General features: G+C 43.3%; 1 protein-coding gene across 20 annotated transcripts in view; it reads left to right on the forward strand.

Annotated features, from left to right (window-relative positions):
• The window catches only part of KALRN (kalirin RhoGEF kinase), a 677424-nt gene that overhangs the window by 380218 nt on the left and 279557 nt on the right, over window positions 1-17649 (forward strand). For all 20 annotated transcript variants that reach the window (XM_043594359.1, XM_043594361.1, XM_043594360.1 and 17 more), the window contains exons 15-16: window positions 7327-7493; window positions 15085-15204. In XM_043594359.1, coding sequence (XP_043450294.1) covers window positions 7327-7493; window positions 15085-15204 — 287 coding nt within the window. The remainder of the gene's footprint in view (window positions 1-7326; window positions 7494-15084; window positions 15205-17649) is intronic.

Below are 17649 nucleotides of genomic sequence, written 5' to 3' on the forward strand. Positions count from 1 at the left end.
GGAGAGAAGCTGGGATAGAGAAGCCTGGCAGGGATGCTCACCCTTCGTCCCTCGGTATTGATGCATCTGGCAAGAGGAAAGCTTGTCTGCCTACAAACCGCAGCACTTTATAGCAGGGGGCTGACATGACCTGGGCAAGCCCATCTCTGTCCCAAGAGCCAGGTATCCATGGTAACAGAAAGACTACCAGGAGCTGGCAGTCCCTGAAGCTGCTTGTGACTGAGGGTCAGCTGTGCTTGGTGGCTTCCTTAACCTTGAGGGCTAAGGCAGATGCGCTGCCCACACCCACAGTATCCTGATCCAGAAATGAGCTTTGTCAAAAGAGGCTTGATTGGCCTCTTCAGCCCTCTCTGCTGGGACTGGCTGTTCCCTCGTTCCTACCACAGCTAGCTAATCAGTCTGGCATAGTCCATGAGGCTTCAAAGGGAATGAATCCAAGGGTTTCATGCAAGCTCACTTCCTGTCTGCTGCTGAATGCCTGGTCCTGCAGAGAATGCATCTACCTCCTTTCCGGCGTGGAAGAAGGGAGATCAGAGTTGCACCAGGGCTGGGGGGTGGGGTGAAGGTTGGGGTGAACTCAGGGTGGGTCTTGCCCCCCAGGTGGTTGAAGAATGCATGACTTCAGAGACACCGGACTGAGGCAATAAATGTCTTAGTCATTTATAATGTGTGTTTAATAAACTATATTTGAAGCAAAGGGTAAATAAACTGTTGTCGTAGAAAAAGGACAGTTAACAAAATTAAGCATTTGGTGTTTAGCCCTCCATGCTAAATTAGTTAAGGGCTTATGCTTAGATTTTATAGGAATAAATGGAAGTAGGGAATCTCCATATATTTATTTTCAGGTGTGAAATCTGTAACGTTGAGGCAGGTTCCATTAAATCCCTCTGGTGTGCCCACAGCTGTAACCAAAGCAAAAGCCGTTGCTTAAGTCAGCATTAGCCTTAGGACGAAAAGGTGAATCCTGAACACTTTCTTCACTTGCTCATGGTTCTTCCCTCACTCTAGCATTATCTATTTCAGCCTCAAGTTGGGAGGTGCCAGGTTTTGCTGGAAAGAGTCAAGTTAGAGAAAACATGCTAGGTGAAGTCAAGGTCCAAATCCACTATCAGCAAACAGTCTGCCTTTGGAAGTTCCTGTTCTTTCTCTTTAGACCTTTCTTTTTCTGTCTAGTGTGGGAGGTGGGCCTGGATTCCTAAAGTCCTCTCCAGCTCTTACTTGCCATGATGATTCAGCCTAAGCACCCCCGTTGGCCATGCCACAGCTCTCTCCAATGAAATCTGACCATGTGGCTATTGCATGTGATCTTATAAGAAGAGAATAAGAAGAGCTGCATGTCCAATGGATATGTTGCTTTTGTGGTTTATTCAAAGCATCAAGCTCTTTTTTTTATGTTTATTTTTAAGAGAGAGAGAGTGTACAAGCATGAGTGGGGGAGGGCAGAGAGAGGGGGAGACAGAGAATCTGAAGCAGGCTCCGCACCCTCAGCACAGAGCCAGATGGGGGGCTTGAACTCACGAACCATGAGATCATGACCTGAGCCAAAGTCGGACACTTAACCGACTGAACCACCCAAGTACCCCTCAAGCTCTTTCTTTATGTGAGGTTTTTAAAGTGAAAACTTTTGGGGATCTGTGGCAATGATACTTAACATTTACTGTGCTTGGGAAGAACCCACCCCTGGAATTTGAATATCAATAAAAATAAGTTTGGTGGGGATCACTCTTCTCCTCCTTGAGCATAGAGCTTAGAGTACAGGTGGGACAGGAAGAGTGCCTGGGTTGGCATCCAGCCGTACCCTTCCCTGCCTGGGTGTGCTTGAACATGCTGCCCCATCTCTCCAAGCCTCACCTTCCCTGGAAAATGGCAATCATAAGAATACCCACCACGTAGGGTCATCGTGAAGATGCAGTGTGATAATATGTGAGCATGGTAAGGGTTCAAGAAAGTTTGATAACTATGACATATTGCACTTGGGTTCTAGCACATACTGTGTTCTGTTGCAGTTATGTGTTCCTGTAGCTTCTCCAGCAGCCTGAGGGCAGGACTCTTTCTTCCTTCTCTTTCCATTCCCAGCATCTAGCAGAGTGGTTATGTCTTGTACTCACAGCAAGTTCTCAATAACAGTATTTGCTTAGTTAATGGAGTGAACATCAATGCAGTGGAAGAGATGTGTAAAAATAACGGGCCATAAATAATTTCACTTGCATTATAAAAGGAAAGAAAAGCCTTGTGTTTTTTCCAAAAGAGGAGCTACTCTGGGGTTAATGGAAATGTGGATCTGATGGGGGCTGAGTGGAGGGGAAGAGAACTTAGATGTAAAACAATGGTTCTTAGCCTGGCTGCATATTTAGAATCACCTTCAGAACTTAAAAGTACCAAGGTCTGGGCCCCATTCCTCAGGGATTCTTGCTTAATTGGTCTGGAGTGGGCCCAGATTTTTTTTTTTTTAACTTCCCAGGTGATTCTAATATATGGCCAGGGTTGAGAATGCTGTTCTAAAAACCCAATTAAAAGATTTTGTAATTGCTGAACTGGATGTTACATTGAGGGAATTGCACAGAAAGAGGAGTGAGGAGGGGAGGAGAAAAGAGAAAGTATATTCTCTATTGGAGGCAGGCTGATGTTTAAAATTTTTTTTTTCCAACGTTTATTTATTTTTGGGACAGAGCATGAACGGGGGAGGGGCAGAGAGAGAGAGAGACACAGAATCGGAAACAGGCTCCAGGCTCTGAGCCATCAGCCCAGAGCCTGACGCGGGGCTCAAACTCACGGACCGCGAGATCGTGACCTGGCTGAAGTCGGACGCTCAACCGACTGCGCCACCCAGGCGCCCCTGGGCTGATGTTTAAAGAACACACAAAGAGTTGAAAGACATATCTCTGAGTAGCATAGCCAGGAATACCTATACCTTACCCTAGACCACAAGCACCTCTCTCCTGGAGGAAGTTTAAGTGGTACCCTCAACCTGGCAACAAAGGAAAGTATAGTGACATTATTAGCTGTGGCCTCAGGCTCTAAACAAACACAGTGTGGATCATTCTGCTGACTGAGTGTAGCATAAAGAATATCTCTGTCCCTGGATTGCTGGCCACTATACCCTCTTATCCTGTGGTTTCCCATCTCGGTTGTGTGTTTGGATCACCACAGGAGATTAAGACTTCCTGGTGACCAGGTCCCCCACCAAGACAGTCTCCTGGGTGTGGCCAGTGCATGGCAATTTTAAAAATTCTCCAGATCTAAAGTGAGCCAAAATTGAGAGCAGTGGTCTAATAGCATTTAGACCATCACAGTTTCTAATGATGTGCACTGAGCAAGTCCATAAATACCTCATGATAAGATTTTATATTTACATTTTTACAAGCCATTCAATGGTTCCATTGGTAATCAACAATGAATATGTTGTAATTAACTCAAGGGAAAGGAAAAAGTGGGAACACATATTTTGAGCCTACTAAATTCCAGGCACTGTATATCCCTAAACTTACTTAGTCCTATGACACCCCTAGAAGACATTGTTGGGATTGTTTTTACCCAAGCTCAGAGAGGATTTCAAGCCTGGAAATTCACTGGTAATAGGGGGCAGAGCATAGATTCAAACCTAAGTTTGTCCTTTCCCAGAGCTAGCAGATGCACAGTAGGACATGACCTGAGCCCTTTCCTGAAGAGGCCCATACATTCACTGAAGAAGTATTTATTGGGTGTTATGAGTCAAGCACTGTGCTAGGTGCTAAAGATGCATAGATATATAAGGCATGTGGCCGTAGCACCAGGGAGCCTAAATTCCTGTGAGAACATGGACAAATTCATGAGAGAACACCCCCAACAGTGTTCTGGTGGAAGGATCGGTAGAAAATACCATGGGACACATCACGGGGCGCCTGGGTGGCCCAGTTAGTTAAGCGTCCGACTTCAGCTCAGGTCGTGATCTCACGGTCCGTGAGTTCGAGCCCCACGTCGGGCTCTGTGCTGTCAGTTCAGAGCCTGGGGCTTGCTTCGGATTTTGTGTCTCCCTCTCTCTCTGCCCCCCCCCCCACTCATGCTCTGTCTCTATCAAAAAATGAATAAACGTTAAAAAGAAAAGAGAAAAGAAAAGAAAAAAGAAAATATTGTGGGACACGTCAACACAACTTGCCCTAAAGAGACTGACAAACTGTTTCATTATAGATAGGTTTCACTGCTTGATGGAAAGGACAAATGTGTCTTGCTGCATTTTGGAGAGCCCCTAGGAAAACAGGACTGTGACTAAATTGAGAACAGTAATGTGAACACAACCAAACTCCATTTGCTGTTGATTGATGGATATTTACCAGTTGATGAGTTCTGACTGGGACTCATGCCGATGCATTTGGAGGCACTGGGAGGGAGGGGTGAGCTTCTATCCTTCTAGGTGCCACTTGATGTACCTCCCATTCACTTCATCTACAACACGATGTGTTGTTGAGCACAGAAGTGCAGTAAGCATGGTCTTCACCTGTTTTATTTCCTGTGTTCATCTCTCATAAAATAATATCAAGGGAGGTAGGTGCAGATGAAGGGCTTGGGTCTCGGGGCAGGCTGGGAGCCGGCTCTGGATGGTATCCTAAGCAGGTGCTGGCCCCTTTGATGAGTTACCAGTTTAGAGGGCCCATTTACATGCGATGTGGCAGAGGTGAGCCATGGGCTTCCCAGAGAAAGACACTTTGTCCAAGCCTAGCATACTAAACACCACAGATGCATGTGGAATGAAAACAAGCTGGAAAAAACCTGCATTGTGGCTGGAACCAGGGAAGAGTTTCTGCTTCTGCAGATGGATCTTAAATTACATTTCCAGAAAGTAAATATGGAGGCCAAGGGTCATTGCACTATGCTGAGCACTGCAGAGATAGGAATTTTTGTGTTCTTATTTTTCCTTTCAGTCAGGGAGATGCTCTACCTTGTCCCCTTGGTAAATGAAAATAGTAACTTCAGGGACTTGACTGCCAAAAGAACAAGCCGTTCTTTTCTGTCTCCTACAGATATTTCAGGAGCTGGGATTTGGAATTATGAAACTGGTAGAAAAAAAATAAACATGAAAAGATACTGAAATTATTACCATGTAACACCAGAAAAGAAATTTTTCCCACTCTTCCATATTGTCCTTATATAAAACCCTATTTTTTGCCTCTAGAAATGAAGTTCGTTTAGCACGTGTACACTCTCTTTATACTCCTCCTCCCTGTATCCGGCAGGTGTGTTGGTGGTGATGGTAATGAATTTCTGAAGATGTGAGTCAGAGTGATGGGGATGTCTCCCAAAGGGGACTTGTTTTCATGTGACTGTACATTGGGATTGGCAGGCTGCTTGGGTTGTGATCCCCATGGAAGTACATTAGCCTTTTGTAACTTATCTGCTGGGAATTTTAGTCCCAACCCCATTGATGGGTGACTCCCTATTTGTGAGCTTCACTGGGTCATAAACTTGAGGATGAGGAGCTGGGGAAAGGATCTGGATGGAAGTGAGAAGTTGCAAGGCCAAGTGGTGTCAGGGATCAGAAGGAGGCAAGCAATCCTGAGTTTGGATTTTCTAAAGCTGGTGCACCTGGGTGGCTCAGTCAGTTGAGCATCCGACTCTGGATTTCAGCTCAGGTCTTCATCTCAGGGATCATGAGTTCAAGCCCCACGTCGGGCTCCTCACTGACAGTATGGAGCCTGCTTGGAATTCTCTCTCTCCCTCTCTCTGCCCCTCCCCACTTGCTCTCTCTTGAAGGAAATAAATTTTAAAAATTGTTTTTAATTAAAAATAAAAAGGATTTTTCTAAAGCTGTGGGTCTGAGCAAGGTTCAAAATTAGAACTAGGTGGACAACTGGAACCAAGAAACAATACAGGTTATAATTTTCATCAAGTTGGAGTTAGATAGCAACCAAGAGGGCATGAATATAAGAAGGCAGAGAGTTGAGAGTTTAAGAGTCAGGAATCAGGAAAGCCATGGGACTAAGGAGCGAGGTCTATGTGTATTATGTTACATGATGGATGCTCTACGTGCATTATCTCATTTAATCCTCCCAAGGAGCCCCTGAGCAGGTAGCTTATGAGACAAGTACGTATGTAAAGTCCTATTTTACATGTGAGAAGAGTGAAGCTTCTGACAGCTTAGATAATTTGCCCATGTTCACAATCCTGACTCAGGACTGGCTCCAGAGCTAGCACACTTTTCATGTGGTCTTCAAGAGCTAAGGAAGGAATCAAATTCAAGCCACTGGCAGACAAGTAGGCCTGTGATAACTAAGGCAGTCCCCTCATTCTGTCAGAGTTTTAATAATCCATCCTGAAACACAGATCTGTTTGAGGAAGGCTCCTCCAGTCTGTCTGCTGCTGACGTATAAATAGGAGCACTGGCTTGGTGGAGAGAAAGAGTGTGTGTGTCCACACCTGTCTGTTGGGAGAGGTATATGGAAAAAGTAAGGAAGGTGGAGAGGTGGATGGACAAGGAATGAGCCACAGCTTCTGTGTAGTGAGTATTGACTGGAGGCCCCATCACAGGTCAGATGGTTGGCCGCTTATTAATGCTGGGTGACATATCCATAAATGTTGGGAATGCTTGTCAGTGGCTGCCTGGGCTTACTCATTGCTTTGAATAAGCGGAAGGATGGTGAGCAAACTCTCCGTGTGTGGGCACAACTTTAACATGGTTTTTGTAAATGGATAAGCAGTCAGGACCCATGTGGTACTTCTGGGGTATGTTTATCAGGTGTATTTTCCTGTGTTTGAGAAACAGTATATGACAGCTAGCATGTGCATTTCTAAGAGTTGCCTTTTTAGGGGACCTAAGCTGTTGATTAATAAAATCGCCACTGCCCAGAGACTCGTCAGAACAAACTTGCCATCTAATTATAAATTGCGTCTGACCGGCTAAAAGACTCTGCCTTTGGCAGAAGTTATGGAGAGAGGTTTTGGTTTTGGTTTTTGGTGTTTTTTTTTTTTTTTTTTGGTTTTGTATTGTCTTTCCCAATACGATTGAGAGCCTTGCTTGTGAATATTGTAGGTGTTAGCAAACCCCCAACAGTTCCTACTAGTGCTTTCTTCTCTGGGGATAGACACCCTGAGAACCACCTCTCTGTAACTCCGGCTGATAATAAGCAGCTGATGAAATTCGCAGACAAAGGATCAGATAATCCAAAAGAGGTTGCATGGTTTGAACATCCCTAACAAAGGTTCAATATGACACTGTCTGGTTTCACAGAGGGATGTGTGAAGGCTGGGAGGGTCCTGCTCGCGGCTGTTTCCACATTCAGCTCTCCTCTGCTTATTGAAGGAAATGTCTTTATAGTACTATTTTTATTTGTTTTTACATGTGTTTTAAATCAGGAATTGAGTTAATCTGTGAGAAAGACATCGATCTGGCAGCCCAGGTACAAGAGCTACTGGAGTTTCTCCATGAGAAGCAGCACGAACTGGAGCTCAACGCGGAGCAGACCCATAAGCGGTTAGAGCAGTGCCTCCAGCTGCGGCACCTGCAGGCCGAGGTCAAACAGGTGAGCCTGGCCCCAACACCTTCCTCCCTTGGTCTGGGCTGCCCACCTGGCTGGGCCCTGCTCCTGGTACGGGGTGAGGCATGCAGAGCCACTGGTGTAACCCAAATGCAGAAAACAGGTGAGTTAAGGAGTGGTCATTTGGTTTTGAAAGTGACACTGCTATCTATCTACTGGATCTAACGACTAGATCTGATGGCGCAAGCCTCAAACTACAGATGTGTTAGTTTTCTCTCCAACAGTCTCCTGAGACTTTCGGAGCTTTCCCAAGTCGACCTCAGTCACTGAACCTGTTCTCTTCCTTTCTATCCTCAAGCCTGACACACAGCTCATGTGAAATACAAATCCTTCATCAATAAACATAGTCAGGCTTTCGAGCCAGGTTGGTTACCTTGGGGCACCTGTGTGCCTACTGCAACACCTGACGCAGAGTTGAGAGTCACTGAGTGGTAGCAGTTCCCATTGTTCTTTTCTTTTTTTTTTTTAATTTTTTTTTTTAACGTTTATTTATTTTTGAGACAGGGAGAGACAGAGCATGAACAGGGGAGGGTCAGAGAGAGGGAGACACAGAATCTGAAGCAGGCTCCAGGCTCTGAGCGGTCAGCACAGAGCCCGACGCGGGGCTTGAACTCATGGACCGCGAGATCATGACCTGAGCCAAAGTCGGCCGCTTAACTGACTGAGCCACCTAGGTGCCCCACCCATTGTTCTTTTCAACATGTGTGTGGTTCTTATAAGAAACTTTTTTGCCATATTAAAGTCAATTTAGGAAAAAAAAAAGATTTTTTATCTGTATGAGACATTATACTAAACATTTTACCAAAGGACATACCCAGACCTCTAGGAACCCCTAGGAAAACATAGTAACCAATGACACATTTTAAAAATATTACATGTTGGGGCACCTGGGTGTCTCAGTCGGTTAAGTGTCCACCTTCAGCTCAGGTCATGATCTCACAGTTTGTGAGTTCGAGCCCCTGCATCGGGCTCTGTGCTGACAGCTCAGAGCCTGGAGCCTGCTTCAGATTCTGTCTCCCTCTTTCTCTGCCCTTCCCCCACTTGTGCTCTGTCTCTCTGTCTCTCTCTGTCTCAAAATAAAAAAATGAACATTAAAAAATAGTAAAATTTTAAAGAATTAAACAAAAATATTACATATTTATATTATGAACAGACTAAATTTTAATTATTAGCATAATGAATGGAGTTTTTTATTGAGACAAAGTGGGATTGAAGAAATACAAATATAGTAGTTCAATTTGTTGAGTGCTGTGTACCATTTACATCTGTCTCTCCATCAATCCTCCAACTGTTCTCCGAAGCAGATATCATTTCCATTTTACAGATGAGGCCCCCGAAGCCTAGAGAGGTCACCAAACAGTGGTCACACTGATGGAAGAGCATGTTACTACCCTCCACTGCTCCAGGAGGGCTTCCTGGCAGGGTGGGCTCCATGGCACTTTTGTGGGTGTTCCCTGTGCTCCACACTCTTTCAAGCAATCCTGACCCCTGCACCCTGTAGGCAGAGCCCCGCCCAACGTATCCTAAGCAGAGAAACATCTTCCTGCCAAACATTTTTTCTTATGTAGTGTGGCTGCTACACTGTCGTATTTAACTCTATTAATTGAGTATAGGGGACAAAGACACCTTTTTAATTTAATCATTACTGTTCTTTTATATCCAGAGTATTTCTTGTTAATGCCTAGGTCTTAGCTATTATATTGTTATTTATTATAATGCACAAAATTGTCTTCTGTGCTCTGCTTCTCCCGATCAGTGCTCAGTGAGAGCCTACATATGCTGTGCTAAAGATCTGTCCTCCATGCAGATGAGATCACTGAGTGCCAAGTAAGGCAGAATCACAGGGCTGCCATCCAGGCTGTTTTCTGTGTAATTACACTGGGACCACTCCTAAATCTCTGGAGAGATGTGTTATTCACAGGAACGTGGTGGAAATCCTAGCAGACCCAGAGCAGTGATGAGTATACAAGTTCTGAAGCTTTTGGTAGTAATGATAGTACTTACTCTTCATATGAGAAATACTTCCTCATTTATAATCTCATTTTTTAAAATAAATTTTTTAAACGTTTACTTATTATTGAGAGACAGAGAGAGACAGAGCATGAACATGGGAGGGGCAGAGAGAGGAGGAGACACAGAATCCAAAGCAGGCTCCAGGCTCTGAGCTATCAGCACAGAGCCCAACGCAGGGCTTGAACTCACAAACCGTGAGATCGTGACCCGAGTCGAAGTCAGACGCTTAACCAACTGAGCCACCCAGGTGCCCCTATAATCTCATTTAGAGAAGAGACCCATGGAGAAAAAGGAGTGTCTGTTTATTTCACAGATGGGGAAACTGAGGCGGCATTGGGTTAGTGCTGCCAGGGACTGTTGACTGCTTAGCTGAAACTTCAGCCCAGCTTCCTTTATCCACAGTCCCACAGTTTGCCTCTCCTGGGCCTCACTCTTGCCCTCGGGCTCCAGGAGAAATAGGAAGCAGCCCTCCAGCAGAACACATCCTGGGGGGTCTTCCTGGCCTTCACAGCACTACATATTAGAGCACAGGCAGGCACGGCCTGTGCCTGGCACAAGGCGCCTGCCTCATCAATCAACACACTCCAACAGGTCATGGGAGTCCTCTGTCGTTCATGCATAGTTGTTCCCATCAGCTGAAGGTGGTGGGAGAGATCATCCAAACAGAGTAACAGGAAAATCATTCCTATTTGACTGTGAAATGAAATGTATACTTTTGTTTTGTTCCTGGTTTTTAATTTTATTGTTTGCTCCAACATTAATAATAGAGCTCACACCCTAATTACGTTTTTCTTGACTGGTATGGAAATGGAAACGAATTTTCATCCTCTAAGTATACATTCTGTGTAGAATGGGGAGTTGGGATGATGATAGGTACTTTATCAAATGGGGAAGTGGGATGTCTATATATGAATAATCCAGGCTTGACTAATATCTGAATACATTCCCATTCAGTATTTCGTGAGTTGGAAGACAAAAAATTCTTCTGCAGCAGCAAATGGCTTCTCCCCACCATGGTGAAGATGACACATATGGGACTGTAGTTCAAAACCATACTGAATTGCTTAAGTCAGACTGCAAGAAACCCACGAAGGCCTTCGGGAAGGACAGAGGTCCTGGGAGTCGCCAAGGGATTGCTGCTTAGTTAAGCCACCATGCCTCATTAGGCAGACTTGTTTTCCTTGTCAGCGTAGGGCTCTTTCTTTTGGGAGTCATCTGATCCAGTTTCAGAGAAGGCATTTGTGTTTGATGGAAGTTGGTGGAGCAGGAAATATTGATTTGAAAGCTGTTGACACTTGGAAAGAGGGAGTTAATTTAGATGTCAGTATTGATCAGTGGAGCTAAATTTAGACACCAGCTTGAGAGTTTCTCTTTTGAATATACTAAAAGAAAAAAAAGGAAAGAAAGAAAGAAAAAAAGAAAAAGGACACCTTAACTGAAATGCCATTAATGGGGACGGAAAGGGAGAGACCCACAATGTGCTGTTACACAGCTCTGTCGTTAGATCTCATAGATGAAAAGCTTAGATTTGGCCATAATAACCTATGGTGTAGTTACACCACAATTATATTAAACGTAAACTTTGAGGAGAGATGATGCTACGGATGTTAGACTGAAAATTATTTTCAAGTATTGAGAACAAATGAAGTTGTTTAATGCAACCTGTGTTCTTTCTGAGGGATTACGTAGGACTCTGTATCTTAGATAAATGGCCCAAACACCTCTGGAGAAATGTTGACTGCTTAAGGAAAACCACTCCCCTGATTATAGCCCATGGTCCAGGGCCCTAGACCACTCAGATGCCCCCTTTCTTCTAGAAAAGTGGTTCAGATTACTCTGTAGTCCCACAGCATTCTCTGATTGCTTTCCAGGAAAATTACTACTCTGATAAAGATGACCTCACATTTATTAGATAATCCAAGAAGATTTGAAAAACCTACTCAATGGGCATAAAACTAAGTGAATTTCCATATGTATTACCCCACAACAGTGCATTTAGCAGAAAATAGGCCAAAATGGATTTGTAAGATATTGGGGCTCTAAGCTATGGGGAAATAAATCATACTTATTTGTCTACTAAAGGCATTGACTTTCATTACTCCTGTGGACCAAATACTGCCCAAAACTTGCTTATGAACAAAAGGGACATTGAAAACAAAGGAGAAAATATGATCCTGTCAAGAATACTGTGTTCAATTCTGTTCACCACACATAAGGTAGAAAAGAGTTGGGGTAGAAAAGAGTTGGGGTAGACCAAAGGGACAAGTACTGTCCATTTGTTTCAAAATGGAGATAATTAAGAAGACATGGTCACAGTCTATAAAACCAGGAAGGATGATCACATACAATCTCTTAAATTGTGAATTTCTAGAACTAAGAAGTGCTGGAAATATGACAGGCTCTGAGTTACCATCTGAGGGGTGGGCGATTTTTCCTGCGGCCAGACTTTCAGAAATGACTGTGCCTTGTGATAAGTCATCAGCAACAGCTGGTCTTAGAGTCAGAGGCCTTGAGGGCATCTTCATAGCTTCATTGTGAATGTGACCTAGAGAACCGTATACAAACAGCTTCCCAGCCTGTGTGGTTACAGGGTACAGCTTGCCCCACCGAGATGGCATCATCATTTGTGGACATCCACATCCAGTTAACCAAATCCAGTCTTCTCACTGGGGTTTACCTGAGCTTTCTTAGCCTGAGGAAGCAGTAAATCCCCATTTTCAGTTTGCCATGTCAGCTCTGACTGAGCTGAATTCTTGGCCAGCTCCTGAGTCTCTGAGCACTGATATGCCTCTGGTCCCTCATTCTTACCCACCTGACTCTCTCTGGTATCCTGTGGTTTGCAGGGCCTCTGAATTTTGAAAGAAGTATGGAATGTTAGGATTCAAAGTGACCCTCAAAGATCATCTAACCTATAGGTAAATCGTTGCCTCAGATAATCGATCAACATAAAATGCTCGTGTTTTGGACTACATTTTATGGTTTGCAGAACACTTTTAGCTTACTTCATTTAGTCTTTCTTTGTGACTTAAGCAACCAAAGTGTTACCATTTTGCAGATGAGAAAACCGAGATTCAGAGAGATTAAATGAGGTTTCTGAAATTACACAGGATTAGAAAAACATTTTCTCATTTTTTCTGACAGCATTTCTTCTATTCCCTTGCACTCATTTGGATGCTCATAGAATAAATAACCAATTTTATGAGACAAGAAAATAAAGGACTACAGTAATAGAAAATTATACCAACAAGAGTTGTCACTGATCAGACTACAAAGAATGGTGGTAACAAAACAGCCAAGGGTCCCACATCACATCAGAATTTGCCAGTAAGCTCTACAAATACTGGAACAAAAATTAATAGTCCTAGCCTTTTTTTTTTCTTCTCATTGTGAGAGGGGTAAATGAAGAATCATAGCATTACCTCGCTTTGCTCCAAAACTAAACATCACCACCTCTACCATCGGCAGGTTTTACATCTTATCAGCCCTGATGTAGAAAGGAAAGGTACTATTATGTTAATTTTGTAGATGAGAAAACTGAGGGTTTTGTGGTTTTTCCAGGTAGTAAAAAAAGCCAGGTGTTCTGACTGCAGACTTTGTGTTTTTTCTTCACTATCCCAGTCCTACTTCGAGGACTGACTCGGGTATAAGAATCAGTCCCACCCCTGAACCTAAGCCATGGATATAAACATGCATTTTTATCTTCCTAAAATCAAAATTCCCATTCTGGTGACCTGACATGCCTTTATAAACAGCATTTGGAAGATCAAAATGAGTAAGAGTATCAAGGATATGGCATGACTTAATGAACGACGCAGAGACTGGAGCCTATAATCTCTAAATGGAAACGTAGTAAATGGAGATCCCCATCACCACAGCTATAACTGATGTTTCCAGTTGGCTGAAACTAGAAGGTAACATATGCCAGCAAGACTCAGGAGGCCCAGAGGGAGTCAAATTGCCCCTCAAACGTTGATTTGTGATGCACACAGAGTAAATGTTTCTCTGACACCCTCCAATGAATCTTGAACTAAGCAAAATGCAATGAAGCATGGCAGAAGGACTTGCATAGTTCAAAAGTATATATTGTGAGTTCCATTTTCCAAAGAGCTGAAGCTTTTGGCCATGCAATCCATGTATGCATGTACCCAAACTCACAGGCGGCTTTAGGAAATCATTAGCACCTCTAGCCAGCCAGCCACAGTACCCCACTGGCATCAGACATTTCCCACATACACACTCTGAGCAGTATTCCTGCGACTAATTGCTTTACAGATTTGGCATCTCATCCACAATCTGCCAGACTGGCCATGAGTTAGCATCTCAATCAAAATAGCCCAGCTTCCACAGGATTTTTGCCCTAGTGTTATCCATGTACAATATGTCATCAGTCATTTTCTGCCCAAGGAGGAAATTTGAGAACTGCCTATGAGGATTGTGGAATAGGAGAGCCCAGGCTTAGTATTTTTCTAACTGTTGAGCATGATGAAGTTGAGAGGGGGGAAAAAGTCTGCAAAAATCTGAAACAGATTGTGGTATCTTCTCCTTTGCCTTAAAGTAACAGATGGATGATATGTACTGATCTTGAAATTTCAGAAGAATTTTTATTTCCTCTCCAAGCAGGCTCTTAGACTCCCTAATAAATAAAGTATTTGGCAATTTTCTGGTGACAAGATGCAAGGTAGATTTTTAAGGCCTGATTCTTCCAGTGTGATGATTTGCTTGACTCGATCTTTGCTGGAGAATTGCCACATGTCCATTTCACCTAGGACTGTCTAGACAGTGTCAGCTTTTTCTCCTTCTATTCTAATATTCCATAACTGAATTCTCTTTCTCCAGTACTAATTAAGGTCACCTAGAAATTTTACTTAGCCTAGCCATTGCCTCTAGATAATATAAATCAATTATAACTTCCTCTCCCCTTGCCTTTTTTTTTTTTTAATGATCCAGTGTATGGATTATTTATGCTGTTTTACTTGTTTTCTTTCTCCCTCCTCTTTCCTTTGGGTCATTGACCTGTCAAAGCTCAGACTTGTCTACTTTTAACTATTTTGCAAGGCATAAGAGGTTGGACCCACTTGTTCAGGTGTGATTTGGGTATTGTCTATACAATAGATAATTATTCCCTTTTTCAAAAACATTACTGCATACTCACCACCTGCAAGGCACTGTGCTAGGCACTGTGTGAGACAAAGCATGACACGTATATTGCCCTAGTTTACATTTGGGGGGACAGAGTATGGTGGGATGTTGAACTTCAGAAGTGTACATACAATACAATCAGATAATGTTTAAATTAAGTGGGTGAGGAAATTGGGACAGAGGGGTAATAATGGTAGAGTAGAATAAATGTATCTAAGAATGAGGTTGATACTTACAATAAGAACCTTATGGCACATGGCGCCAGGTAAGATTGCAGAGATGAGCATTATCCAGAGCCTTCCTGTCCTCTCTCCAAGTGTGGTCAGAAAATAGCAGGGTCTGACTGAAGGACCAGTCAGAGAAAGCAAGAGCTCTGGGGACGTTGCAAAGGCCATTCACCTGTGTTCTTGTGCTGACTCCCTAGGTCCTGGGATGGATCCGCAATGGGGAGTCAATGCTCAATGCCAGCCTGGTCAATGCCAGCTCTTTGTCTGAAGCAGAGCAGCTGCAGAGGGAACACGAGCAGTTCCAACTGGCAATCGAGGTAACACCCAAATCTGACTACACTGTCCTCCCTTCCCCATTCTGCTCTGCGCTTCAGGCAAGATGATTCCTCAAGATGTGGGCATTTCTTTAGGTAGTGAAGCCTTAACTCTTTCTGGTTAAATGGTCCAGGTAGCTCCCTATTATGCAGGAATTGATGGAGAAGCAAATGCAAGGGTTCATCACCCCCAAGGAGTCCTAGTATGAGAAGACAAGTATTCACACCACAAATGTGCATCTTGGTTACCCATTGGTACCTTTCACCTTAAGACCCCAGGTACACTGAGCTTTTTGTACATCATGGACTATACACCATGTGAGACTGGTAAAGCCAAAAGGTTAGAAGTCCGTTTGAAGATCACTCAGAATTGAAGATAGACAAGTACAAAAGTCATTTGTACATTAGTATTCCATTTTAAAACCTTTGATTCCTAGGTAACATTTTGAGTCCTAGGTAAGATTTTCTTGTCAGATTCTGCCTCTTACCAAGAACAATGAGCACTGGAGCAGGTTGCACCAGATAGTTTGCTTCACTGAGAGTAGCTGTTTGATAAGTCACGTTTCAAGAATAAACTGAAACCAGAAGTTCACCAGCCAAGACTTGTCTTAAACACTATTTTAGGGGCGCCTGGGTGGCGCAGTCGGTTAAGCGTCCGACTTCAGCCAGGTCACGATCTCGCGGTCCGTGAGTTCGAGCCCCGCGTCGGGCTCTGGGCTGATGGCTCAGAGCCTGGAGCCTGTTTCCGATTCTGTGTCTCCCTCTCTCTCTGCCCCTCCCCCATTCATGCTCTGTCTCTCTCTGTCCCAAAAATAAATAAACGTTGAAAAAAAAATTTTTTTAAAAAGACTATTTTAAAATACAATTTCCTCTTACAACAATCTGATATAAATTTTTTCACCTTGCTTTAAATAATACCTTTAATTATCCTTTCTACTAGAACATTCTCCTTCCCAAAGAGACTTGAGCTGATTGCCTTAGAGTGGTGTGGGGGAAAGAGTAGGAAATGGGACATGGGAACTATATTAAAAATAAGTTCAGCACCAACGGGAACAGAGAGAAACCTTGAAAGACATCCATTACTTGTGGTTCAGTATAAACGTCAACCCACTTTTGAGTGAATAAGAAATGCAAAGGTGTTATCTTTTACTAAAAAAAATGATTGTTAATGAGAATTTTACACAATAATGATAAAATTTTAGCTGTTCATGCCCATACTTATATCTTTAATACAGTAATCATAGATAGCCTGCTATCTTCGTAGGAACCAGTACTAGTCGTAGTTTACTGTCTGGGATTTGAGATTTTAAAATAGGCTATATATTGCACACAGTGTGGGCAAATAATTTTCTAAGGAGGAACTAAGGAGAGAAGAGAGGTTTTATTATCATCAGCTGCCTCTTTCCCTTTTACTGGCATGCCCAAATATGAAAGTTGTTAAGACCTATTCACTGTCAAGGAAAAATCAGGATTGGGGTTACAATTGAAAATCAGGCACACAGTGGTCAAAGCCCCATAGAGAGTCAGCATGAAAGGGAACAGAGGTTGGGCAGACTAGGGGCATGGCATGGAGCTGTGAGAGTGCTAGACAGAGAGAAGACCATTGTTGGCCACACCTCCTCCTTGTTTATCTCCGCTGTGAAGGTTTACCTGCCCTATCAGGTAATTAAATTCCCTGTTCCATAAGCAAATGTTGGGCAAGTAAAACCAAGTGTCATGATGTACTTGGGCATTTCAGTGAGCTAGTGGAAAACTGGGTAAATGCATCAGCTCTGCTAGTGAAGTGACTAAATCCCACGACCTGCATATGCAGTATGTATTAATTTGCAATGGTGCTGTCGCACCCTTACAGAATAGAAGCTCACTAAGCATGTAGGTTTCTTAATTACATGGGTGCAACTTGATCAAATATTCTTGGAATTGATATTGAGATATAGGCCCCTGTGGAGTATATGTCTATGGTCTGAAGAGGAGATAGCAGAGCAGATAGGATTTCTGGAAGATCATGGGAGTGGAGGGTAGGCAGGGTCTGTCGCATAGTTAACTTCCAATTTGCTCCTTCTCCAGGGAGCCTGTGCTTCTCCCTAAACGTATTGGTTTAGACCATGTTCTGCATCAAGGGGAAAATATGTCAAGGAAGATTGAAGCAGTTTGAAAGGGGATCTGACTAGCCTGGTTTGGCTTGGCCCACTTTGATGGTATTACTGAGGCATTTCCAAGTAATGGCTGATAGAGAACATAATTTGACTTCTTGGACCCTGAGAAAAAATCCTATGTTCCAGAAGGGAAAACAAAATAAGTGTGGGTAGGATGATCATATAATTTATTGTTAAAACTGAGACACTTCTGAGAGGGAAGAAGGGAATTATTAGTAATTAAGCTAGAAAAAATAGGCATATACTAACACTATCATGGGCAGACTAGAATGTCTGCTTACCGTAGCTTGGG

The sequence above is a fragment of the Prionailurus bengalensis genome, chromosome C2 (genome assembly GCF_016509475.1).
Source record: "Prionailurus bengalensis isolate Pbe53 chromosome C2, Fcat_Pben_1.1_paternal_pri, whole genome shotgun sequence".
Lineage (NCBI taxonomy): Eukaryota > Metazoa > Chordata > Mammalia > Carnivora > Felidae > Prionailurus > Prionailurus bengalensis.